Source organism: Salminus brasiliensis, chromosome 4, assembly GCF_030463535.1.
Source record: "Salminus brasiliensis chromosome 4, fSalBra1.hap2, whole genome shotgun sequence".
Classification (NCBI taxonomy): Eukaryota; Metazoa; Chordata; class Actinopteri; order Characiformes; family Bryconidae; genus Salminus; species Salminus brasiliensis.
In genome coordinates, this window is record NC_132881.1 from 1,163,976 (window position 1) to 1,190,784 (window position 26,809).

The 26,809-nt window shown below is 47.2% G+C and overlaps 1 protein-coding gene across 2 annotated transcripts in view; it reads right to left on the reverse strand.

The window, feature by feature from the left end:
- Positions 1 to 25,908, reverse strand: part of syt14a (synaptotagmin XIVa) — a 43,272-nt gene extending 17,364 nt beyond the window's left edge. For both annotated transcript variants that reach the window (XM_072677280.1, XM_072677279.1), the window contains exons 1-3: positions 25,880 to 25,908; positions 12,414 to 12,461; positions 5,099 to 5,248 (exon numbers count right to left, since the gene is read on the reverse strand). In XM_072677280.1, the coding sequence (XP_072533381.1) occupies positions 5,099 to 5,248; positions 12,414 to 12,461; positions 25,880 to 25,892 (211 nt within the window). In that variant the 5' untranslated portion in view covers positions 25,893 to 25,908. The remainder of the gene's footprint in view (positions 1 to 5,098; positions 5,249 to 12,413; positions 12,462 to 25,879) is intronic.
- Positions 25,909 to 26,809: the final 901 nt, after the last annotated feature.

Genomic DNA, 26,809 nt, shown 5'->3' on the forward strand with positions numbered 1-26,809 from the left:
CTGTGGTACGCCACAAAATCCCGCTTTAGGACGAATGAAGTCTGAGGCTTTAGCTTCAGGTTTAAAGGGTTACAGGACGAGTCCGGTCAAACAAGCTAAAGAGCCTGCAAAGATACGCTAAGCCCGGCTCGCAATTCCATATTTCTCACAATACTTTGAACAGAATTTGAACGAAGAAGCGGTGACCGTCATATTCGTGCTGTTGCATGACCTACTGACGAGACCACCGCTGGGAGGAGTGAGGAGGATGCATGCATGATCAAGCTAATCAAGCTGGAGTAGAGTGCTGGCTGCTGGACCATGCAAGTCAGAAGAAAAGAAGAGTCATCCAAGAGAGTTCAGGACAAAACTGGACATGCTCCACATTCAGAAGCAGCTGAAAGGTAAGTGGGAAACCTCAAGAGCTCCAGAAACCATTTCAGAAACACACAGTAGCAAGTCGCAACCAAGGTTTGAGACCCCATGAAAATAAGAAGACCACCATCCATCCAGAAAGCATCTTCAACACCCCTCACCTTTCCCGCCCTTTTTGCTCCTCTCTCGTTTACTTCTCCTCTCCGCCAGCCTTCCAGCAAAAGAGACCGAACACTTCATCTTCTCGAAAACGCTTCTCTGGCTCTTCTGAGAGTCTCTGGTTTTAACCTTCGTAGATCCGGTCTGACCTCTTGGTTGCAAAGCCGACCCCATGCTGGTTTTGCCGTGCTGTTGCTTCCCCCTCAGAGTGTCCGGTGGTTGGGACAGGTCACTGCCGGTTGAGAAGGTTTCGGTAGAAGGTGCGGAACCTGTGTAATAGTCGGTAGTGTAGGCCTCGGGGTCCTGGCACAGGCTTGGAGAACTCTGGGGTTGGGGTTCAGGCTTGTCTAGGAAGGCTTCAGGGTCCTCAGGTGAAGTGGAACAATCCTCGCCAAGGTAGACCTCTGCATCTCTGGGTTGGCCAGACAAAGCCTGGGGCTGGACTTCAGCTTTGTCCAGGGAGGTCTCCATGTGTTGGCGTTCATCAGTTTCCAGGCAGGTCTGCACTTCTTGGGGTTGCCCAGACAAAGGAATCTCAGCCTCGTCAAGGAAGCTGTCCGTGTTTTGGGGCTGATCAGGCAAAGCATCCAGCCGGATTTCGCCCTCTTCCAGGCAGGTCTCAGCTTCTTGGAGTTGACCAGACGAAGCCAAGATCAAGCCCATCGAATTCTCTGCTTGGCCCGATGAAGCCTGGGGCTGCGTTTCAGAGATACCCAAGTCGGCTTTCGGATCTGGGGCTGGGCTGGTTGAACCCTGGGTCTGGAATTCAGCCCTGCTCAGGTAGGCCTCCCTCTCCAGGGCTGCGGCCTCCTTCTCCGCGGCCTCCTTCCTGCGGAGTCTCTCCAGTTCCTCAGCCTGAACTTTGTGGATGATGGTGTTGACCTGCTCAGCGATCTCTCCGCTGACCGTAAACGTAACGTCACCCAAAGCGGACGCGATATCGTCCATCGTCTCGGAAACGGAGTTCAAGAGGTAGGACATGGAAGGAATACTGTTCTGGAAGTTCTTGAAAAAGGCCATTTTTCCACGACTAAGAGGAGATTACTTCACCTCATCCAGGTCACATCAAGAAAAATACCTTGTTGACCTTTAGTTTGGACACCAGATATAGTTTATGAGCTATTTCGGGACCGTCCACTCCTGCATACACCATCTTCACCAGGGTTATCAGTCTGAAGATTCCACCGCATATACGGAAGACACAAAGACCTTCAAGAGGAGGTGGTCTTTCTTGCCGTCCGTGTTCAACGACGTGCCATATTTCAGGCAGGGCAGCTCTTCAGACACCCATCGTCTTGTAAAGGTTCCCATCCGAACACAGGAAATGGCTTGTCCCCCTGGGTAGTCCTGTTATTTTGGCAGCGTGCAGGACTGGACGTTGTCCAAAGCCTAAGGGCAAAGGGACAGCGGGATCCCTTTTTTTTGGCAGGGTGAAAAAAACTGGAGGAGCGTCTGGGAGTTCCTTTTCTGGCAAGGTGGAGGTCTGGATGGAGCCTAAAGCGTTCCTTAGTCAGGGTCTTCCCGCCAAGGCTGAAGCTTCACCAAGAATCACGTATTATAAATAAGAAGACACAACAAATCGTCACGGAAAAATATTAAATCTATCAGTCAGTTAATAAAAAAAAACAAACAAACAAATAAATAAATGAAGTTTTAAACCTGCAGAACTGAAAAGCTCAGGAGTGGGCAACTCCAGTCCTGGAGGGTCGGATTCCGGCACAGTCGCCAGGGTTAGTAGCTCTGTTAGAGCGGGGAAATCTGCAGACTGGGCTGGACTCCGCTGTCCCCATTGTCACCAAAATCCACCTCTGTTGTGGATTTTAGTTTAGGTCAGTGGTTTCTGACCCTGGTCCTGCAGTGGCGGCTCAGCGGTTAGAGCTCCGGGCTGTGGGTTCGATACCCAGGCACGGCCAGTTGCCACTGTTGGGCCCTTGAGCAAGGCCCTTCACCCTCTCTGCTCCCTGGACGCAGTGTCTTTTCTTGTCTTGAGGGCAAGGGGTTCTCCAGGACCAGGGTTGGGAACCACTGGCCAACCAACTAAGCAGGACGCCCATTTTAACACTCGATCTCCTGGTCTACCAACATGACCAACCTGACCTGGATAATCAACCAGTTTGACCAACCAGCTGCTCGACCAGCATGACCAAGGTGGCTGACTGCATTTGGAACCTTTCGGAACCTTTAGTCCCAATTTCTAGACGTTCCAGTATGTTCCAGTACAGATGTAGTGTGTTACACTATGGACAAAAGTAATGGGACACCTGCTGATTTACAGTTTCTTCTGAAATCAAGGATACTGTTGGAGTAACTGTCTCCACTGTCCAGGAAAGAAGGCTTTCTACTAGATTTTGGATAAGCATTGCTGTGAGGATTTGATTGCATCCAACAACTGGAGCGTTAGTGAGGTCAGGATGTTGGATCATCCCAAACTCCCCCACCCCCCAACTTCCAAAAGTACTGGATGGAGCTCCACCATCATCATCATCATTCCAGAGAACACAGTTCTTCCACTGCTCCACAGCTCCTCAATGCTGGGGGGCTTTACACCCCTCTATAGCCCACACCTGGCATTAGGCAGCATGGTGCCAATAGGGTTATGATGTCATCTGCTCTAGAGAGTCCTATTCTATTGGCAGTACTTCTCTTCTACAGGGGCTACACAAGCTGTGTGGGTGTGTGTGCACTAATCTCTGCAGCAATGGGTTCAAAGTAAAAGGGGCTGAATGCATTAATTAGAAAGGGTGTCCACAAACTTTAAATAAATAAGAGCCTTAAGTGGAAAGGTGAAGTGCCTTCGGCGGGGCAGCTACAGCAGTCGGTATTTGGCAGGTGCAGGTGCAGATCCTAGCTTGAGCACAGCCGTGTCGGTGCACGTGTGGGTGGTGTGTTTGCCTTCAAACACCTAAGCTTGTCCCGAAGCACGAATCCAATCAGGTAAAGCCGAAGAGTAAATCTGACTTACGCATCCAGCCGTACCGGGAGTAAATCACAGCAACATCAGCAGCGTGACCGCAGGATCTCATCATCAACAGCAGATCCAGAAATACACGGCCCCACTTCATCGCAGAAGCAGCACCACCACCTTCTGGATGTCTGTCAGCACATGCTTTTTCATGTCCAAATATTTGTGGACACCCCTTCTAATTAATGAATGCATTCAGCTACTTTAAGCTGCACCCATTGCTGACACAGATGTGCAAATGCACACAAACACACAGCTTATCTACTCCCTGTAGAGAAGAAGTACTGCCAATAGATTAGGACTCTCTGGAGCAGATCAACATTGATGACTCTATCGGCTCCATGCTGTCTAATAACTCCAGACGTGAGCTAGTAGAGGGGTGTAAAGCCCCCCAGCGTTGCAGAGGTTGGGGTGGATGATGAGCCTTGATGAAGTCCAAGTCACTAATACTAAAGGGGTGTCCACAAACTTTTGATAACCGAGGATTAGGGACAGACGGACATGTTTGGGTAAACTAGGACACACAAAGCATCCGTGAATATCGCCTTATTGAGATTAAAGCCCATGTTGGAATGATGATTGGACGCATGGAGATGAAGTTGGCGTTATGCAATGCTAATGCCGTGTAGAGTTATGTAACTCCGTGTGGGCAGTGGAGAGCTGCAGCGACCTGTCTGCAGGGTTTATGTAGGTGTTCCTAAGTGAATGTGGGCCAGGCTGAAACAGTGTGTGTGTGGATCCCTCTGTGTGTCTGTGGAAGTGCGTGTGTGTGTGTGATGCATTTCAGATTTCACACTGGAGTGTTATGTGATGCGCCTCCATTCAAACTCAGACAGCCCTTGCTGTTGGTGTTTGCACGGGCCTGGAGGTATCCATTGCCACTGAAACAACCTCCAGAGGCCTGTGATTGACAGGTTAATTGGCTGAACTAGATAGGCCTGGCCCCTCCCTGTCCTGTCCTGTACTTTCTGTTCCACAAGAGCCTCTTAACTGGTCCAAATGACAGTACCCACAGATAATAAATAAATAAATCTATATATAAATAAATAAATGTATTTATAATAAATAATTATTTGTAGATGTGGGATGTGTGTGTAGGCGATTTCAGTGAGTGAGGCTTAACATAACTGACAGTTATGAAAAATATTATAAATTATATTATAAATAATATTTACTTATTATTTATTATAGACCCCCCGCCTCTTGTAACCTGATCTGGATGGGCTACTTGGAGCAGGGGGCTGTGCTGGGCAGTGATGGTGAGGGTCCATTTCAGTGCAACTTGTGTGTACTGCGGTCAGTTTGGGGTCAGTTTAGGATCAGTTTGGATATAAATATGGCTCACCATGGAGCTCAGGGAGGCAGTGCTAAAGTCAGGGGTACCGGAGCGACCCGCTGACGATTGGCTGCATCCGAATACTTTATTGAAACGTGCTGTCCTAGATTCTGCTGATCTGGTACTCGTGTGTATCCGATAGCTAGTCAGCTCAGCCAGTGTATTTGCTGAGGCTATGAGATCCAAGTCAGCAGAATCAAGGAGAGAGAGACAGGAGAGGAAGGGTGAGTAAAGTATTCGGACACATTGTTGGCAAATTGTTGGACCACAGACTTCCACTCCCTCACCTGGCAGTTCCTTGCTCTTCCTGTAGTGGTCGTGCGGTCGTGGAGCAGCGTTCTCGATGGACAGCTTGTTGTTGAGGTACAGGAAAATGAGGATCATAAGAAAGGCAAAAACTCCGACGGCGGAGAGGAACCCCAGAGCCTCAGGAGAAACTGCCGGGGGGGGGGGGGAGAGAGAGAGAGAGAGAGAGAGAGAGAGAGAGATTGAATAATTAAATATAATTCAGTGATGGATGCCAGGACAAATCCATAACCGCTACAATGACACCACTGTGATAACACAGGGCTAATGACATTTTCTGGTCTCTGGAATCGGAGCCGGGCAGAGCGAGCCAAATCACATTTCAGTAACGAAAGCTTATTCACCAGATCTTACAGAAACCAAAGCCCTACTTCACAACACACACACACACACACACACACACACACACAGTCACAGACTAAAGAATAACACTAAAATCAGTCAGTAAGAAATATGTGTCTGGTCATGATTGATTATTTAAATAAAATACACTACAGGAAGCGTAGGGGGCGCTCTATAATGCTCTTATGATCCACACGCTCATTCTGACAGACTGTAATACACTACAGGAAGCGTAGGGGGCGCTCTATAATGCTCATATGATCCACACGCTCATTCTGACAGACTGTAATACACTACAGGAAGCGTAGGGGGCGCTCTATAATGCTCATATGATCCACACGCTCATTCTGACACACTGTAATACACTACAGGAAGCGTAGGGGGCGCTCTATAATGCTCTATAATGTTCATATGATCCACACGCTCATTCTGACAGACTGTAATACACTACAGGAAGCGTAGGGGGCGCTCTATAATGTTCATATGATCCACACACTCATTCTGACAGACTGTAATACACTACAGTATGATGCTCTATAATGCAAAAGAGCACCCCCTATGCTTCCTGTAGTGTATTACAGTCTGTCTGAATGAGCGTAAGAGAGAAAGATGCACGCAAACAGATGGTGTGTGTCTCTGGCACTTTGCCAAACCCCTAACAAAGCTGGACGTGTAGCTCGTTAGAGTGTGTGTGAATTATTGAGAGGCGATCCCATGATCCTCCTTGTCTCTCTGCTGTCACAGCCTAAGACCAACAGGGTCAAAGGTTAATACCCATTTCCACTTGGGGCTGAGCTATTAAGCCAAAGACACAAGCAAGAGAGAGAAAGCGCACACGAGAGAGAGACAGAGAGAGAGAGAGAGAGAGAGAGAGAGAGAGAGAGACAGACAGACAGAGAGAGAGAGAGACACAGACAGAGAGAGAGAGAGAGAGAGAGAGACCGAGAGAGAGAGAGAGCGTGAGAGAGAGACACAGACAGAGAGAGAGAGAGAGAGCGTGAGAGAGAGAGACACAGACAGAGAGAGAGAGAGAGAGAGCGTGAGAGAGAGAGACACAGACAGACAGAGAGAGAGAGCGTGAGAGAGAGAGACACAGACAGACAGAGAGAGAGAGCGTGAGAGAGAGAGACACAGACAGAGAGAGAGAGAGAGAGAGCGTGAGAGAGAGAGACACAGACAGACAGAGAGAGAGAGAGCGTGAGAGAGAGAGACACAGACAGACAGAGAGAGAGAGCGTGAGAGAGAGAGACACAGACAGAGAGAGAGAGAGAGCGTGAGAGAGAGAGACACAGACAGAGAGAGAGAGAGAGCGTGAGAGAGAGAGACACAGACAGACAGAGAGAGAGAGAGAGAGAGAGCTATCCCAGTTTAAACTGGTCGGCCTCCAGCTGAAACGGTACACAGGACAGGCGGCCAGTCAGACAGGCGGCCAGTCAGACAGACGGACAGTCAGACAGGCGGACGAAGACGCTTGGTCTCTTGGTTGTTAAGCAGCCTGAAGACGGAGTCTGAAGTTTGAGAGCCCCAGCACAGGCGGGTGGAGATCGGACTTGCTGAGCTGCAGAACCATAGTACCCAGGCCACCGGACCCCCCTCCACAGGACCCCCCCACCCCTCCCACAACCAGCAGGAGATACAGCTGACATTTCAGAAGCAGTGGGAGATGATCACAGCGCCGCTGCTCCTTCTCCTCTCCTGCATTGTCTTTAAATCAGGCGTGTGGAAGAGTCCTGTGAGTCACGACCGATCTCAAAATAAACCTGTTTATTAAACACAGATAAATATGATTCAGCACTGGAAACACTGACTGCTGACTGCTTCTTTAATCAGGGAGCGCAGAACCACCTACAACCCACCCACAGCAATCAATCCAATCAATCAATCTGTCCAATCAATCCAATCATGAAATCAATCCTTCTCAAATTATCCAGCAAGTCCTTTCCAACCAGTGCAAGCATTAAATCAGTCCTTCCAATCCGATCATTAATCAAAATGAACCCTTCAATTATTCCAATCAGTCCTTCTCCTTTAATCCAAACAGTCCAATCATTAATCAAATCTTCTCAATCCATCCGATCAGTCCTTCCAAATCAGTCCAATAAAATATATTCTTAACTAATCCAATCAGTCCTTCTCCATTATTCCAAACAGTCCAATCATTAGACAAGTCGATCCATCTCAATTAATCCAATCAGTCATTTTTAATTGGTCAAATCAGTCCTTCATAAATGAATCCATTCAGTTTTCTCTATTAATCCAATCAGTCTAAAATTAATCTAATCAATCTTTCCATTCTAATCATTAATCAAAACAACCCTTCACAATCCAACCAATCAGTCCAATAAAATCAGTTCTTAGTCCAATCAATCCTTTTCAATTCTTCTCAGTCATTCCAATTGGTCCCTTTTAACAAGTCCAATCAGATCTTCTCTAATCAGCTCAATCAGTCCAATCATTAATCAAATCCCCATAGGTGCTAGCCTATACCCTGCTAGTGTTTGTAGCACCTTGTGATATGGTCTAGATGGTTGGGGGGTGGTGAACACACTCTGTGGACAGTATAGACAGTTACTCCAAGCTCCAGCTCTTTTTAATACCCTCGATTTCAGAAGAAACTATGAACGAGCAGGTGTCCCAATACTTTTGTCAATATTTGTCTGTATATTTTCTTGGTAAATAAATAGCAGCCATTACAATCCATGATCACCCCAATACAGCAGGATATATCTGGAGTGACAGGCACATATCAAATACAGCGTGCACACACACACACACACACACACACACACACACACACACACACACACACACACACACACACACACACACACACACACACACTGAAAAACTGAATCCCCCCCTCGCCCCCCATCCTGTGCTATTTGTGGAGCAGTAATTGATTTGGGTGGTGGTGTTGCCAGAGAGAGTCTGATCAATGACATGATAATTTCCTCCCTGAGCTCCATCTGCCTTTCCTCCATGTCCCGGTGTCTCCGTGCATCCATTCCCAAACCCATAACAGCCCAAACTCACCACCAACCCCCCCACCCCCCCGTCAAACACACCACCCTCATCATTACCAGCAGCACAGAGCAGCCACCACTACAGCCACCTGCATCTCTGTGCCTACCTGACCAGGCCCTGACCTTTACTCCATAGACTACACAACCACCTGAACCTTGTGCAGTAAACACACACACACACACACCTGATCAAACACACACAGTGGACAGTGAGCACACGTGTCCGGAGCAGTGGGCACCCATGGATGCAGCACCTGGGGAGCAGGGAGGGTGAAGGGCCTTGCTCAAGGGCCCATCAGTGGCAGCTTGCCCAGCCTGGGTATTGAACCCACAACCCTGTGGTCATCAATAGCCCAGAGCTCTGACCGCTGAGCCCAGTAAACTCATCACATACACAATAGCTGACCAGCTCAGCATGAATTACATGTTATTAGCCACCTAACCCCCAAGTGTTCGATCTAAATTAAATAAATAAATAAATAAATAAATAAGGACGAAGGACCCGGCCCACCTGCGGCTCTTTAGAAGTGCGTCACGTAAAAGTAGATTTGGGTCAGACAAAGAACCGAGAACACACTCGCCTGAGTCAGGACATCAAAATAGGTCAACTAGGAAAGACCGGAGAAATGGGCACACCTGGTCCAACACAGAGAGAGAGAGAGAGAGAGAGAGGACAGACAGAGAGGGGGGTAGATGAAATCACATCTGTGCTGGACAGCTGTGCGTGAGTAGGTCAATCTGGGGAAAGAAAAAGGAAAAAAGAAAAACCTAAAATGAAACTAAAAGATGAGAAAATGAGAGAAATGAGAAGGAGACAGGTCAGGCAGGTGAGGCAGGTCAGGCAGGTGAGGCAGGTGAGGCGGGTCAGGCAGGTCAGGCAGGTTTATTTCAGCACATTCTGAGCGTTTTTTCTATTCAGTCACACGTTTGGTCACATGATCAGAGTGACCTTCTGAACCGCCTGACCTCTGCTCAACCACAGTCCACCTGCACAGCAGTCCAGCGTCAGCAGGGTTGTAGAACAGAGCTTTGGTCATTATCAGGGTCGCTCTGGGAGGTCTGGACTCCTGGGCTGTTGAGTAAAAATGTGACCCAGCATTTTGGTTCCGGATGCTGTTACTTGGTGATGCAGTTGTCATAGAAACCAGCACAGTCATGTCAGAATGCTCAGACTGGCCTGAAACTGCAAATACACCGCACTCCCACACACACACACACCCACACACACACACACACACACACACACACACACACACACACACACACACACAACTGTACACTCCCACATAACAGATCAGAAGGGCTCTCCAGGGCCCACGTTTAAAAAACACACACACACACACACACACACACACACACACACACACAAACACACACACACACACACACCTCTCCATAGATGGACTGCTTCATTGGAAGCAGCGGGAGTCTTCCACATTACGGTTACTTTGGTGACTCAAGCAGACACCAACGTAGGAAATGTAGGCCGATGTAGGAACTGGGGGCTGGAATATGGGGATTGTGGGCCAATGGGGGACCTGTGGGCCGAAATATGGGGACTGTGGGCCAATAGGGGGACCTGTAGGCCGGAATATGGGGATCGTGGGCATATGTAAGAACTACTGGATGGAATATGGGAATCGTGGGACCATGGAGGGGAACTGTGGGACTAATGGGTCAGAATATGGACAATAGTCCATATTAGTCCAATGTGACAATAGTCCAATGTGAGAACTATTGGATGGGAACATGGGGACAGTGGGTGGATGCAGGAACTATTGGCCAGAATATGAGAAATGTGGGTCGACAGGGGAACCGTGGGTCATCACTGACGTCGGACATGTGTGTGCATTAGTGAATAGTGATCGTAACATTACTACAGTCAAATTGTGGAGGGGGGGGTGACATGTCAGGTTTTGGTTGAGTGTGTGTGTGTGGGGGGGGGTGGCTTACTGGGTGGGTCTGACCCAAAACATTTTAAATGACTAAAAGCTTGTTACAGCAGCAAACACTTCACTCCTTTCACCTCTGCTGAAAATCCTCTCTCGCTCACTCACTCGGACTCTCTCTCTTCCCTCCAGACACACTCCTGCTGCGCTCAGTCAACGGAAACTGACATCAACTCCAGTGAGAAGCTTCCCGTCATCAAGCGTGACTGACCGCGGACAGAGGCCGCCTCGGGGGACAAGACATTAGCACACACACAGAACCATCATCTACAGCTAATACAGTGCACGTAAAGTACACCATGTGTCCAAATGTTTGTGGACTGAATTCAATCAAATATTCACAGCAATGCTCTATGCTCCACAATCTAGCAGAAAGCCTTCTTCCCTGGACAGTAGAGACAGTTACTCAATAAAAGCAGAACAAACCCAGAAGAAACAGTGAATGAGCAGGTGTCCCAATACTTTTGTCCATATACTGTAGACAATATCTGAACTGCTGCGCTTATAGAAAAAAAGGGCAGCTCTATAGGAGGAGCATCTAGTTGCCAATCCCAACAGCCTGTAGAATCCCATGTTTTCTATAAAAGAAAGAGCCGCCACAATCCCTCAGACGTCCCAACTCAGTCCACCGTTTCCGCGACAGCCGGAGTCAGGTATGTCGTTTACTCAGCCTCCTTTAAATGGAAGCCTGTGAAGAACAAAGTGTAGCAGCGGCAGATGGGGAGATCCTCCACCGCTGACCTGAATCACTACATTTTTCAAACAGCCCTCAAGGCCGAGCTCTAACTGCAGTCACTACGAGCAACACTCCAGCAGAAGATGTGTGTGTGTGTGTGTATAAACACACACTAAAGCTGATAGAAACCTTGTGTAGGTTCACTGGTGGGTTGGCATAGTAAATAAAATGGCTATATCTGTGTTGTAGTCATGGCGACAGACACCTCCACTGTTAAAAAATCAGAGTGGGTCAGTTTCTCTACAGTGAAGCTCAGTTTCACACCAAACCCCCTGAATAAACTCTTCTCACAGACTGAGCTTTGCAGGAATATTGAAAAGTTGGTGGCGCTCCCCATTTAATACAAAGTACTTACCGCACTGTTGAATGTAGCGTATTACAGTCCGTCAGAATGAGCGTGTGGACCATACGAACATTATGGGACGCCCCCTATGCTTCATGTAGTGTATAACAGTCTGTCAGAATGAGCGTGTGGATCATGTGAACATTATAGAGCATTATAGAGCGTCCCCTACTCTTCCTGTAGTGTATTACAGTCTGTCAGAATGAGCGTGAGGATCATATGAACATTATAGAGTATTATAGAGCGCCCCCTACTCTTCCTGTAGTGTATTACAGTCTGTCAGAATGAGCGTGTGGATCATATGAACATTATAGAGCATTATAGAGCGCCCCCTACTCTTCCTATAGTGTATTACAGTCTGTCAGAATGAGCGTGAGGATCATATGAACATTATAGAGTATTATAGAGCGCCCCCTACGCTTCCTGTAGTGTATTACAGTCCGTCAGAATGAGTGCATTAGGGTGGAATACAAGCGAGTAGAGGTCAACCACAGACTGAACATCTAAACAGTTCAACAACAACAACAAGACCACAACAGCAAACTGCAGTGTGTGAAGGCCTTCCTGAGGGAGAACATACACAGACAAGAAGGACCAGGACAATGGAACAGGAATGCAGGGGCGGCAAAGACGGACAGCGAATGCTTCTGACGGACAAGACAGTGGTGATGAGATCTGCATCCGAGGTACTTCACAAAACAGCATGTCTGAACGGCAGCAACCCCAAAGTAGCTCTGTCCATGCCTTGACCGGTCAGGGCTATTTTGGGGCCCTACACAATATTAGGCAGGTGGTTTTAAATGTTACGGCCTAGATCTCGCTCTCGCCGTGGACATGGATCCCAACAGCAGCTCAGGGGGCCAAAGCAGCGGCAGTCGAGTGTTTTGTGAACTGGTCACTTACCTTTTCTGATGCAGATGAGTTCATGTACTCCACAGCTGCGCTCGCCACCTGCGAACAAAGCAATGCGACATTTAATGAGAACACACACACACACACACACACACACACACACACACACAGGCATGGGAAAGGTGGTGGAAGTGAAGCAACGGCGTACACAGAGATCATATCTGGGTGTTAATGGAATGACCATGAATGCAGACGCTGACAGATGCCAGAAAAACGATGGGCAGAAGTTTCGATTGGTGAACATGAAAGAGAAAAGCCATCGGTGCTCCTCGCTGCACCTTTCTGACCAATTACACATCAGGGAATTCATCGGCGTGGAACTGGTGGGACATCAGAGCCCACAGATTACTTTCTGCCAGTGAAAAATTGAGGCCACCTGCAACCAAGAACTTCCACAATGCTCTTCGCCATGAGGGTGTACCGGACTGTGCATCGTACCAGGTATCACGTGTGCCTGCACGGTCAATCAACTTAGCACCTGAAAGCCTAGCATTAGCAACCAGATAGCTGTTATTTTCAAATCTGCATTCAACAGAAATGATGGTATCTCAGGTGGTGGTGATAGTCAGATGTTTATGGTGTTTCAGGAGGTTGCTAGGGTGTTGTCTAGTGGTTGCTGTGGTACCCCATGTGATTAGTTGGGTGTTACTAGTATGTCGCTAGTCTCACATATGAGGCTTTATCCTCTAAACAGGTGTGATTCAAGCCTCAGGTAGCAGGAACACAATCCGTGCTGTGGTGTTTAGCCTGCTAGCTAGCCGGCCACGAGTCCCAACCCAGCAGAACTCGAAAGAACTCAACAGTTGCTTGACTTCGCTCTCGCAGACCCGAGGGTTGGGTAATTGACGGTCCAAATTCTGGAGTTAATGGGTCCAATCCACCTTACAGCTTGCAGGACTTTCTAAAGGATCTGCTGCTGATGTTAGTCTCGGGGTTCCAGACACCATAGTAGGACACCTTCAGAGGTCTTGTGGAGGCCATGTTTCAGTGGGTCATTTGGGGGTGGGGACATGCAGGGACGTTCAGGCCCAGACACTATCGGGGTGCGCTATCCAGTATCTTGGTTTTGCACTATGAGAAACGGCATCCTCAGGAAAATGACCAGCTCTATTTACACATGGGCTCATTCGGACGTTAGTAGGGGCGGGAGGGACATAGTCCGAAGTAACGTCCAGCACAACCGTTTCAAACATTTGCGTTCACACACAGCTCCTCAGGCTAGTGCCTGGACAGGTTCCGGGTTATTTTGACGCCATGGGCGTCTCTGCGATGCGCTCTGGACCTACCTGAAGAACCCTGATGGTAATGATTCTGCTGCTGATGATCATGATTGTGCCAGTGTTCAGTGCTCCATCAGACAGCTGTGATTTTACTGCCCCCCTAATACTGACCTAATGACAGCTGATGAGCCATGAAATTGGGTTTGGTAGCGGAGTCTATTAGTGGTCTGTGAGAGGGGGCGAGCGGCGCTGTCAGATAATCACTTTTACAGCGAGACAGACGCCCTGCCGCTGTCCTCCTGCGAGCTCCAGCCACCCCGATCAAAACCACAGAAGGACCTGGAGGTGCCGGGAGTAGACGTGCACTTTGTGAGCGCAATGCAATACAGGCCTCCCTGTGGACGGAGATTGATATGCGAGAGACTACACCTGATTGGGTTACACGGTTTTTGATTTCTAGGCATCAACGGATGCAAAAACACCAGCCGACTCTCGCGCTACATGTCACAGATCTCGCCGGTGATCAAATCTGGAGTATTCGAGACAAACTGAAACGAGTGGAGAAACATCTGCGGTCTAAAAAAAAACAGTCGCTGCAGTGGAGAGCAGCTTTTACTCACAATATAGGGACAAAAGTATTGGGACATTTGTTTGGTCATCGTTTCTTCTGAAATCAAGGCTATTAAAAAGAGGTGATCCTGCTTTTGTTGGAGCAGCTGTCTCTACTGTCCAGGGGAGACGGGTATCTACTTATTTGTGGATGAAGGAGCACTGCTGTGAGAATTTGATTGAATTCAGTGACGAGTGTTAGTGAGGTCGGGATGTTGGATGATGATGACGATCACCACCCTGTCACCTCATCCCTGACAACTCTCCTATCCAAAAGTATGGATGGAGCTCCTCCACCACCACCACCACCACCATCATCATCCCAGAGAACACAGCTCTTCCACTGCTCCACAGCTCAATGCTGGGGGGCTTTATACCCCTCTACTAGCCCACGCCTGGCATTAGTCAGCATGGAGCCAATAGCTTCATGTTGAGTCCTATTCTATTAGCAGGAATTAGGTTGTCCATAAATATTTGGACATATATCTAGTGCAGAGTACACACAAACTAAATCGCTGTCCCAATTTACCGTGAGAGTAGATCTGTTTACAAAGCCCCACCCCCACCCTCACCCCCACCTCGATCATCTAATCCAATCTGAACAGCTCTCCTGCCAATCTTCACCAGCTAAGCGTGTCCTCCACCACCCAACACAACCCCTAACTGAAAATCAAGACAGCGTGTTTCCAGATAATTAATGAAAACAGTCAAAGAGACAGCGTGTTCGCTCAAAGGTCACAACACACACACACACACACACACACACACACACACACACACACACACACACACACAGTCAGACGTCAAGGTTTTGGTTTACCCTCCGCAGGCATGTTCAAAACACCGGCTGCAACAGTGCCAGCTCAAAACATCTCCAAAAGTGTAACACACCCTCATGCATTAGCAAGCAGGAGATCAAGGTTTCCATTATGTACCGGCTAAGAGCAGGCCATGATCATCTCCTGGAGATTACCACGAAGATCAAGAAGGTAGCCCTACCCTACACCAGCACGACACACACACCTGCCTTTACAGTAGACGCTATCCACAGCAAGCTCCCCTAGACCAGTGCTGAAAGCCACCGTTAAGCAGGGATCCACCGATACTTTGTGCATCGTCCGATTCCCGATACCGATCCGATACCATTGTTGAATTAATAAGCCAAATACCTGACCATCGGGGAGAGACTTAAGGCATCAGGATTGACAGGATTAACTGTCTGGGCTCAGTCTGTGAGACTAAAGAGGAACGAGCAGCCCCTCCATTCTCGGTTCTCCTTACGTGGAGGCAAGCTGGATTAGCTGATGACGGGTCAGGAGCATTCTGACCCCGAGTCGGGTTTCGTGGATGGAACGATCTTTTGACTAATTATCTGATACCCGATCTAGCTAATTTTGTTAGCATCAGGACCGATATCCGATCCTAGTATCGCATTGGTGCATCCCTATCGTTAAGTTAAAGGGCGCCAACAATGAAAGCAAGGGAGGGATATAAGGGATGGACCCAGTCGTCTTGAGGACATGCATCTCCCTCCAGGAGAGGCAGGTCTTGTAAGGTGCTCCCAATATGCAGTGGTCAGTACCTACCAAAAGATGCTCCAAGGAAGGACAACCTTGGGCATCTAATGCTCATGGAGGTGCCACCTCACAGCTTGCAGGACTTCTTAAAAGGATCTGCGGCTGACGTTAGTCTTCATGTTCCCGAGACCACTGCAGGACACCTTCAGAGGTCTTGTGGAAGTCATGTCTCAGTGGGGCATTTAGGGGTGGGGACATGCAGGGACATTCAGGGCCAGACACTTTTGAGAAACATGGTAATCAACAGGCCCACTCCTCAGGAAAGTGACCAATGACCATTCAGACATTTACGTTCACACCTAGCTCTTCAGGCTGATGTCTGGAAAGGTCCCGGGTTTCCCTGCATGTCTGTCCCTTCAGTTTGACCTTCAGAGACCCGCCTGCTGCACGCCTTCACCTACGATGGCTGTCCGAGCCGTGGTGCAGACGCCGATTCAGAGGAAGGTCACTTTCACAGCGAGACGGGACCTGTCAGTAAGGGAGCTAATGCATTCTTAATGCAGGTTACGTGCTCCTAAAACACAGCTCATAGAAACACTAACCTCGGGGTCAGCAAGTTCCTCACCTACAGCCTGCTGAGGAGCTTCCTCCTATATCAGGGGTCAGAAACCGAGCCGTTTAGTCTCGGTCAACAAAAATCACAGCACCCCCCCTACACACTATTTTTTGGAGTATCTGGTTTAAACAGGTTGGCTTTAAATGTGTCTCAGTATGGGATAATATTATACACTAAATGGACAAAAGTATTGGGACGCTTCCCTCCCCCCCCCGCTCTTTTTTCCAGTCTCATTGCCACTGGTGTGTGAGATCTCTTTATTACACACATTAGTGAAAGAATGGGAGGTTCTAAAGGGCTCACTGAACTCCAGTGTGGTTCTAGGTAATAGGAGCCCCCAACAGCACTACAGCAAAATAAAGCCAATAATGGCTCGAACCCCAGAAGCCAACATCTTTACCCTTTAGTACGGAGGCAGCAGCTCATCAGAAGCAGCCTTACCCCACTTCAGACTCTCTTCTGTCTCGGCTTGCGGCATCACAACTAATCCTCTAATAAGGTCCTCGACAACCCTGGACGCAGGCGGAATTCTAAAAGCTGCGACTCCAGAAACCTCAAATCGCTGCAGCCCTGGCCTCTAGAGCTCTGGATCACTGAGGGGTGCACACCTACCACCTACGATGAAGAACACATTCAAGGTAAAACAATACGATCACAGTGGAGGTAGGGCTGGGCGATATGGAAAATAAAACAAATACTATATCACGATATTTTTTTCCATCCAGGTAACAGAAAGTGATGAGCAGGGATCTTCAGGATCAGGATCCTGACTGTTGGTAAACTAAGTCAAGGTGAGCTTTCCGGGGCAGAAGCACCATTCTGCTCTCGCCCGCTCAATCAGACGAATATTTATAGAGTCGTCCCAGTTTTGGGAAATTCCCTCTCCCTCCACAGGAGGCTGAATGAGAAGGAGGAGGTGTGTGATCATGAATGATGGTGGGAAGGCTGGGAGCGAGAAGGGTAAGCCCACTTGGAGAGCAGTGGCCTTGGGCCTGTACGCCTCTCGCTCAGCTAGATTTGCAGGATCTAAATTGAGTAAACAGCCGAACGGACTCGGGTCACCTGTCGAGTTCCCGGCCTCCTTCTCGAGGTCGTCTACTCATACGCCCGGCCGCTCTCCCTCTCTCTCTCCCCTTGGTGCCTTTCCAGACTCAGAATACTCATCCTGCAGCCACTCGTTCCTTCAATTCCTCCAAAGTACTCGATATGGACAAAAGTATTTGGACACCTGCTTGTTCATCATTGTTTCTTCTGAAATCAAAGCTAATTAAAAAGAGCTGATCCTGCTTTTCTCTACTGTCCGGAGAAGAAGGTGAGGCTTTCTGATAGATTTCGATTAAAGGATGTTTGATGCTGGATCACCTCCCCGTACCACCCCACCTCATCCCAACTCATCCCACCCCATCCCAACTCATCCCAACCCACTCCATCCCAACCCACCTCATCCCAACTCACTCCATCCCATCCCAACCCACTCCATCCCAACCCACTCCATCCCAACCCAACCCACTCCATCCCAACCCACTCCATCCCAACCCTTCCCATCCCATCCCATCCCATCCCATTCAGAAGTACTGGATGGAGCTCCACCACCATCATCATTCCAGACAACACTGGTTCTTCCACTGCTCCACAGCTCAATGCTGGGGGGCTTTATACCCCTCTACTAGCTCACGCCTGGCATTAGGCAGCACGGTGCCAGTGCAGCTCACGTACAGGCCCTCTCTACAGGCGGCCCTCAGCTGCAAGACGAAGAGGAGAGCGCTGGGACTTTTTTTGCTTTACACATTCCCTCCGATCAGAAGCACAATTCTTTTATATATCTTATATATAAAAGCCAAATAATTCAACATGACGGGCAGGATCATTAACGTGGAGGACAGATCTGATGTATGCGTGCGGGTACCACCACCACCAGCACCACCAGCAGCAGCAGCATCACAGGAAACAGATGAGAGATGATGGATCAGGAGCAATTCGATATTAAGCGCCCGAGCTCGGCTCATAGTGCTCTCATTAAAGAATCATTAGTTAATCTGGAGAGATAGCGCCCCGCGGCCCGTCCCTGAGAATTACAGCGCTCAATACAAATTACAGCCTGCTCCAATTATCATCAACAGGTGATCCTGCAGGAGCGCCCCGGCACAGAGGAGAACCGCTGCTGTGGGTAATAGAGGTGTAATGACACCACCATTCCAGAAGTATAGCTTATAAGCTTCATATAGCAGGACCCCACACCCCCCCAAATCCCCAATGCATAAGGATGGGTTTCTATTTATTAGCGTATTACCCAGAAGCATCACAACATAGGGGTGGAGACCGGACAAACAGCAGTGTTCTCGCTACACACTTTCACAAGCACGTTAATGCCACAGTGCAGCACTTAATTTAATTTAAGACCATTTAATGTCTGTTTAATTGTACAAACTATTTATTACTAATAATTAAGTACGCAAACAAAAATGTTCCATTCAAAAATAAATAAAATGTCTGTTTAATGATCCATCATCCAGTAATAAATAGTTCTCACCATTAAACAGACTTTTATTTATTTTTGAATGGAACATTTTTGTTTGCGTGATTGATTACGTATGCAAAATTAAATAAAAATAAATCAAATGTCTGTTTAATGGGGAGAACTATTTATTACTGGTTGTGTTTAAATGTTTGGTTTAATAATAAAAGTACGCAAACAAAGATGTTCCGTAAAAAAGTTTTTGAAAATGAAATAAAAAGTAGGGGGCGCCAGTGAGCTTCATGGTATCGGTGCGCTCTGTTAATAATAATAAAAACTAAGTCACAGGCCGTGAGCGACTGTATGATACACGCTGAGAAACGCTGAAGAACCCTTCTACCTGACGGTGGCCTAGACTGACACCCAGAAGCGAGGAGACGGCCGAAAGCTCCAGAGAGCCTCTCTCTCTCTCTCGGCCATATCATTAACAGTGCGACACGCGACACCACAATTAACAGTTTAGTCCTCTAAGGGAGATTCTACTCACTCAAGTCTCAGATTCCCTCTTTTACACACACACACACACACACACACACACACACACACACACACACACACACACACACACAGGAAATATAAGGATGGTGCAGAGCGACCTTGTCTACACTGGATTATAGTATATATACAGACTATTCAGAGAACCGCCCACAGCGACTGAAAGCAGGCGTCTGACCCTCTGAAAGCTCCCTCACAGAGACCCTGTTCACACCGGGTCACTTCAGGCCTCTTCGCCATCAGGATTAAATCTGGATCAGGCCAAACCACTTAAACCTGCCGGTGTAAACACAACCAGGCTCTACTCCCATCACTCAAACCCCTTCAGGAGGAGGTCCGAGACGCATTTGAGCCACGGTGTGAACGCATCCGCCTCTCCAAGACACACTCCACAACCCAAACTCCTCCCAGTACAACAAAAACTCCCCCTCCACCCAGTACAACCAAAATCTCTCCCAGTACAACCAAACCTGGTACAACCTGGACTGTCGCTGTTTAAGAAGAATCAATGGCCAGCTGAAGCGCATCTTGTTTACCGCACTCTCAGCTCAGTTAAAAAGGGTGCAGCTCGTCTCCTGACGGACAAACCCCACATGGGACACCAATTACCACACACCAGCGCCCCCTCCTCTCCCACTCCACTGAGCTCCAGAGGGAGAGCGAGCAGGAGAGACACACCCAGGAGCTCCACAGAGCTGCTCAGCACAGCAAAGCCGCCCAACAGGCACGGTCATTCAGCCTACAGCACCTTAGCCCCATTCCGCCTCCAGCAAGATCATCGCACATCCAGCCGAGCCCACAGAGCCTCATAACTCAGCTCATCTGTTCTGCAGTGGTCAAACTCCTCGACACTGCGGAGGAGAAGCCCTGCTAGGCCAAGGACACGCCAGCAGACTCCCAAAGGAAGGAGAGGAGGGCGCGAAAGCACACTCAGAACAAGAACGATGAGGAAGGAGGAGAACACTCGCAACAAACTCCTGAAACTCGCTGGAAAGGAGGCTGAAGGAGACACCGTCCTTCAGTCCTTCTACTGGTGGACCAGGCCTCCATCACACCAAGCTGCCTGGGACCACCGGCAGAGCAGCTGACTGTGCTGTTAAAGCTGGCAGAACATCTTCACTGCTTCTAGCGGTTCTAGCAGATTCTAGCCCAGAACGTTCAGAATCCCACTCCTGATAAAGCGTTGGTTATCTGACAGGTGTGTTCTCAGGCCGGGCCTTAACGGCCCTCTCCTTATTAGCTGTAATCCTCACTTAAGCCCTTATCTGGTCTCCTTGTATAGCACAGATACAGCAACCTGAGACACACACACACACACACACACGTTTGTTTTTATACACTATACGAGGTCATACGAGTCCGACACATGTATTAATATTTATTAATAAAATAATACTGTGGAGCAGTGGAACAACGGTGTTCTCTGGAATGATGGATGGTGGAGCTCCGTCCAGTACTGACCTCACTAACAAATGCTCGTTACTGAACGCAATCAAATCCTCACAGCAATGCCCCTCACCAAAATCTCCTAGAAAGTCTTCCTCCCTGGACAGTAGAGATTACAGTCACTCCAACAAAAGCAGGATCAGCTCTTTTTAATCCCCTTGATTTCAGAAGCAACAATGAAGGAATGAACGAGCAGGTGTCCCAATACTTTTGTCCCAACTTTTTCATGACTGTGCTTGCTCTTTATTCATCTTAAAATACTCTCCTTAGCACCTATAAAGGCTGATGTGTCCGTGGAGCGCTACAGCATTCCCCAGATCCCTCTTCACACCAGAAACGTCCGAGCCGGGACCACAGCGCTCCGATCCACGCTGACCGGAGCGCAGTCCTGGTCGCCTCGCTGCCTAGTGCGTGCCAGGCTCGTTTGTTTTTTAATTTGAGCAGTGAGCGAACACAGCGGGGAAAAAGGATGAGCTGTTCAGCGGGATGAAGCACTTCCCCGGAATGATGGAGAAGTAAAGCCTCAGCGTTCCCGCTGCCCTGGTTCTGGTTTGCCCTCGGCCTAAAAAAAAAAAAAAAAAAAAAAAAAAAAAAAAAAAAAAAAAAAACAACAAAAACAAACAAGTGGGTCTTTGTGGTTTAAGTGCTCTCAGCTTTTGTCGTGACCGTTTTTTTTTTTGGTTGCATCCGAGGCAAAACAGGACGGAGCTGCCATGAATATTTGATGTAGCTGTATTGTGAGTGGGAGTGGAGATGGGATCATAGATAGCTGATAAAATCCCTGTTATACTGGTGAGAATTCAGCACCATGTTGCCCAAGGCTGATTCAGTGTAGCGGCAAAAGACCCCGACCCAGACCTGTAGGCCTACCTCCAAAAGGTCAACGACCCCTTCCCTTCGCTCATAAATTACTTCTACACTAACCAGTGCACTTTTAGTATTGGGTCACTGCATTTATCCTCTATTAAAGGAGCTCTACATGATTCTGGAACACGACTGTCGATGTTTTACGAACACACCACTCGCTCACCAGTGCTCCTATAGAAGCTCCGACCCTCCAGGTCCATGCACTTGCATTGCATTGCCAAGCTAACACCACCCCCTGTTGCAGAGTGCCGTGGTTCAACCCCAGCCACTCTGTTCGTTTCCCTTATTTGAAATCATATACAGTGCCTTTAAGTGGGCGCATTGGGACAGAGCAGAGTTTGGTTTCCAGTACAGGTTCGCTCAACACGTCTGGTATTGACAAAATGTTTATCTGCTGAAGCTGAACAGTCAAGGTGAAGATCCCTGAAGAAGAAGAGGAAGAAGAGGACATACACCAATCTGCCAGAACATTAAAACCACCTGCCTAATGTTGGGCCACCAAATCAGGTCAAGACCTCTAGAATTCTTGAAGGTGATGAAGGTGCTGAAGCAGGAAAAATGGACAAGCGTAAGAATCTGAGACACTTTGACGAGAACCAAACTGTGATGTTCTAGACAATGACTGGGCCAGAACATCTCCAAATAAAACATCAGGCAGGTCTTGTGGGGTGTTCCTCCCAGTATGCAGTGGTCAGTACCTACCAAAAGTGCTCCAAGCTAGGAGAACCGGTGAACTGGTAAAAGGGTATTGGGTACCCAAGGCTTATGGATGCTCATGGAGGCCCCACCCCACAGCTTACAGGATCCAACAGTAACTATGGACCAATGTCAGTGGGTGGAGCCTGGCTACATAAATCCGCCCACATGGATTTAGCCTGAATTCAGGTAGGTTCAGGTATGTATCGCCACTGGCAGGTACGCACGACCAGTATCAGATAACCGGCCCAGTAACACCATCAAGTCTAGTGGAGGTGCACTCTCCTCTGAACAGCTGGAGTGAGCCTCAGTCTACAGTGGTGTGTGTGTGTGTGTGTGTGTGTGTGTGTGTGTAGGCCGGCTGTGGGCGAGTGCGTGGGCGCTGAAGAGGAATCCATGCCCGGCGAGAGCTTTTTCCACCGGTGACAAACCCGCCGCGGCAGCGCTGAACAGCAGTGACGAGGTACCAGCACATCTCATAGGTTCTGACTCTCGCGGATTGTTCCGCCTGCCTCTCGCCCACACTCGCGCACACGAGAGCTCTTAGAACTCCCACTCGGGTTTTTAGAGAACACAGCCTAAATAGCGATCAATTAAACACAGCCCAGGGCGCCACGGCAGGTGTGCAGCAGGCGCCGGCCTGACAGTTAAAGGAGCGGTCTGTAATAAAAACACAAACAGGACTGACCTGTGACCCCGGATACAATCAGCCGAGACACGTTTACCACATTACGTGGACAAAAGTATTGGGACACCTGCTCATCCGTTGTGGAGTAACTGTCTCTACTGTCCAGAGAAGAAGGCTTTCTACTAGATTTTGGAGAAGCATTGCTGTGAGGATTTGATTGAATTCAGCAACAAATGCATTCATTAGTGAGGTCAGGATGTTGGTATAAATAATCACCACCCCACCTCATCATCCCCAGCTCCCCAACTCATCCCAGTATCAGATGGAGCTTCACCAGCATCATTCCAGAGAACACAGCTCTTCACAGGCTTTCTACCCCTCTACTAGCTTTTTTTAACAGGGGACTAAAACTTTTGCACATTACTTAATATAGCTGGACCTAATCTAAACATTTAACTTAAAGCTAGAACTACATCCTCCTCCTCCTCCTCCTCCTCCTCATTAGAGCTGTTCCGCTCTCAGACTGGAGCGCAGTGGGCGGAGTGAAAGGGGTTCCGGTTCCTCCAGCGTTCCTCCAGCGTTCCTCCAGCGTTCCTCAGCTCTGGGCAGTTTATTTAATTGTTTGTGTTTACAGGCTACAGCAAGTCCCACCGTCTTCTAAACCACATTGGTGACAGTCCAAGTCCAGTGTTCGTTAGCAACGTTAGCCTAGCATCTCCCATTGTAAACTATAGAAGCACACGTCAGATACCGAACACATCTCGACTGATCGATTGAATCTGGGGTCAGAGGTCAGTCATGACGCTTAGATTTTTCACACCTGAACCTGATCAATCAGGCTGATTGGATTTTACAGCAACCACAGCGGCGCCGTGAGAACTACCTGCGGGACAACTGGGATTATTTTTATGGCCTGTTGTTGGCGCACATGATTAGGGCTGCACTGCACAAATAAATAAATAAATAAATAAATAAATACAAAAACCCACAAACAACTGTACGACCTAAAATACTCTGTAGTTGAATTTGTCTAAGATACAAACCTCAGAGAAATTCAAGGATAAACCAACTTTCTCAATGAGGCAAATTTGACCTTGAATCTGATAAACTCAACCCGTATAAACCTAAAATTCAACTCTGTAGTTGAATTTCTCTGAGGTTCTTAGAGAAATTCAACTTAGTATCTGAGAAATTCAACTATATGGACCTTCATTAGCAACTCTGTTGAATTTCTCCAAGATACAAACCTCAGAGAAATTCAACTCTGTATCTCTTTGTATCAACTCTTAGTATCTGAAAATATTTGATGAATAAACTTAAAATTCAACTCTGTATCTTAGAGAACTTCAACTCTAAACCTGCGAGAAATTTTGTATTTGAACTTTGTATTTGAGGCAAATTCAACTGCATAAACCTGAAATTCAACTCTGCACCTGAGAGAAACTCAACTTTCTACTGAGAGAAACTCCTCAAACAATATAAAAAGAAATACATACATCCAGCCAATACAATATTTCTATATAACAAATATGAAAAAATATGAAAATAAAAAAGACAAACCCATAATTCCCACAGCAGGACCCTTATGACCGGGGGCTCTAAATGGCAGCTTACACCGTTTATAACGAACAATCCTCCGGAGAGAAATTCAGGCCGTAACCAGAGTTCAATCCTGAAGAAGTAAATCTGATCCGACTGCAGATCGGAGAGAAAAGTAGCTCAGCTCATGAACGACAGGATGAACATCAAAATCTAGACATCTAATCTGATCATTAACAGCTTGACTGTAAGTCAGACAAATTCAGTTAAACTGCAAAAACAAGAGATTTCTCCATCTGAGAGAAATTTATACAATTTATACAATTCTGATAATAACCAAAATATCAGCTTGACTCTAAAGGTGAGACATTCGTGAGTTTTGCGGGAGACATTTAGCTCCCTGCGAATTGGCTTTAGAAAGAAAGTCAAAAATTAAGCTTTACGTCGACGAGAAAATGAACGAAACTGTAATGAGAAAAATTCAACTATAACCTTGATCAATTCAACTTTATATCAGAAATTCAACTGTACGAACCTAGAATTCAACTCTGTATCTAAAATTATAAACCTCAGAGAACTTCAACAAAAAAAAAATCGAACTGAATAAATTTAAAATTCAACTCTGTATCTGAGAAATTCAACTGTATGAACCCTCATTATCAACTCTGTATTGAATTGCACTTTGTAGTTGAATTTCTCCTAGATACAAACTTCAGAGAAATTCAACTCTGTATCTCTTTGTATGTGAAAATGTTTAAGGAAGAAACTTAAAATTCAACTCTGTATCTTAAAGAAAGAACTTTGTATTTGAGGCTAATTCAACTGCATAAACCTGAAATTCAATCCTGCACCTGAGAGAAACTCCTCAAACAAACCCGAGACAAATTCAACTCTGAGAGAACTGAGTCTAGAACCCTGCATGAATGACAGGATGGTTCCCACATCCATCTCAACCTGCAGAGGAAGCGTCTTAACCCGGACTGAGCCTCACTCTCCACCCGCCCTCAGCCGGTAACGGACAGTAACGGCAGTTAACGGTCAGTAACGGTCAGTAACGGTCTGGATATGAATGACAGCCCGTCTGAGGAACTAACCGTCAGTCAGAGCAGAGCAGAGCAGAGCAGAGCAGGTAGGATCCTGCGCTCCCTCGGAGCTACAGCAGCGCGGTAACACTGACCCTCAGCCCCCAGCCCTGACTAACCAGCCAGCGGCACAGCAGAGCGCTAAGCCCGGCAGCCCGAGGCGGAGCTCCGGCACAGAGCAGCGCAGAGAGCCGCGGGGAGAGAGGAGCAGATACCGGCCTACTCACCATCAATCGCCATGATGCTCTGATTCAGCCCAAACCAAACCCCGCCGCTAAGCAGGGGAGGAACACACCACTGCAGCCTCAGCACAGGGGGAAACAGGGGGGGAGCAACATGGTCCAGTCCCCCAAACCGGCTCACCACATTTCATTCATTCATACAACCATCATCATCATCATCATCATAATAAACAATAACAATAACAACAACAATAATAATATAAATAATACCAATAATACCAATAATAATAATAGTAATTTAAAAATCATAAACTTAATTATTAATAATAATCTGTTCTGATTATTATTATCGGTTGTTTTATAAATAGCAATATTTGTTATTGTTATTATTGTGGTTATTGTCAATACTACTACTACTAAATAATAATAATAATAATAATAATTACAATAATTGTCACAATAAACTTTTTCATAAATAAAAAATATTGTGTATATTTATTATAATTATGTGTATTATTATTATCATCATCATCATTATTTGTGGTATTATTAATATTAGTCTATTATGTGTTTATAAATAACAAAAAACGTTTTTATTATTATTTTTATTTGTGGTATTCTTTTTATGATAATTAACAATCACAATAATAATCATCATAAAATTCATTATTAATATTGGTATATTGTGTTTTTATAAATAACTGTAATTTTAAATGTTTATTTTGTTAATACTACTACTACTAATAATAATAATATATTTTCTGATTATAGCTCCAATCTAAACATGAACTGACAGACTCTGACAGACTTAGTGTTCAGGACAGACCTTTCAGCAGCACAGCTCAATTAAAAATGCATCTCCAAGCAGCAGGTTTCCGCTGTAATGAGATTAACCTTTCGCGTCGGATCCAGTCAGATGCAATTCTGCTGTTTAGAAAAGCACAGAACCCAGAACTCAGCTCAGACCGGCGCTTC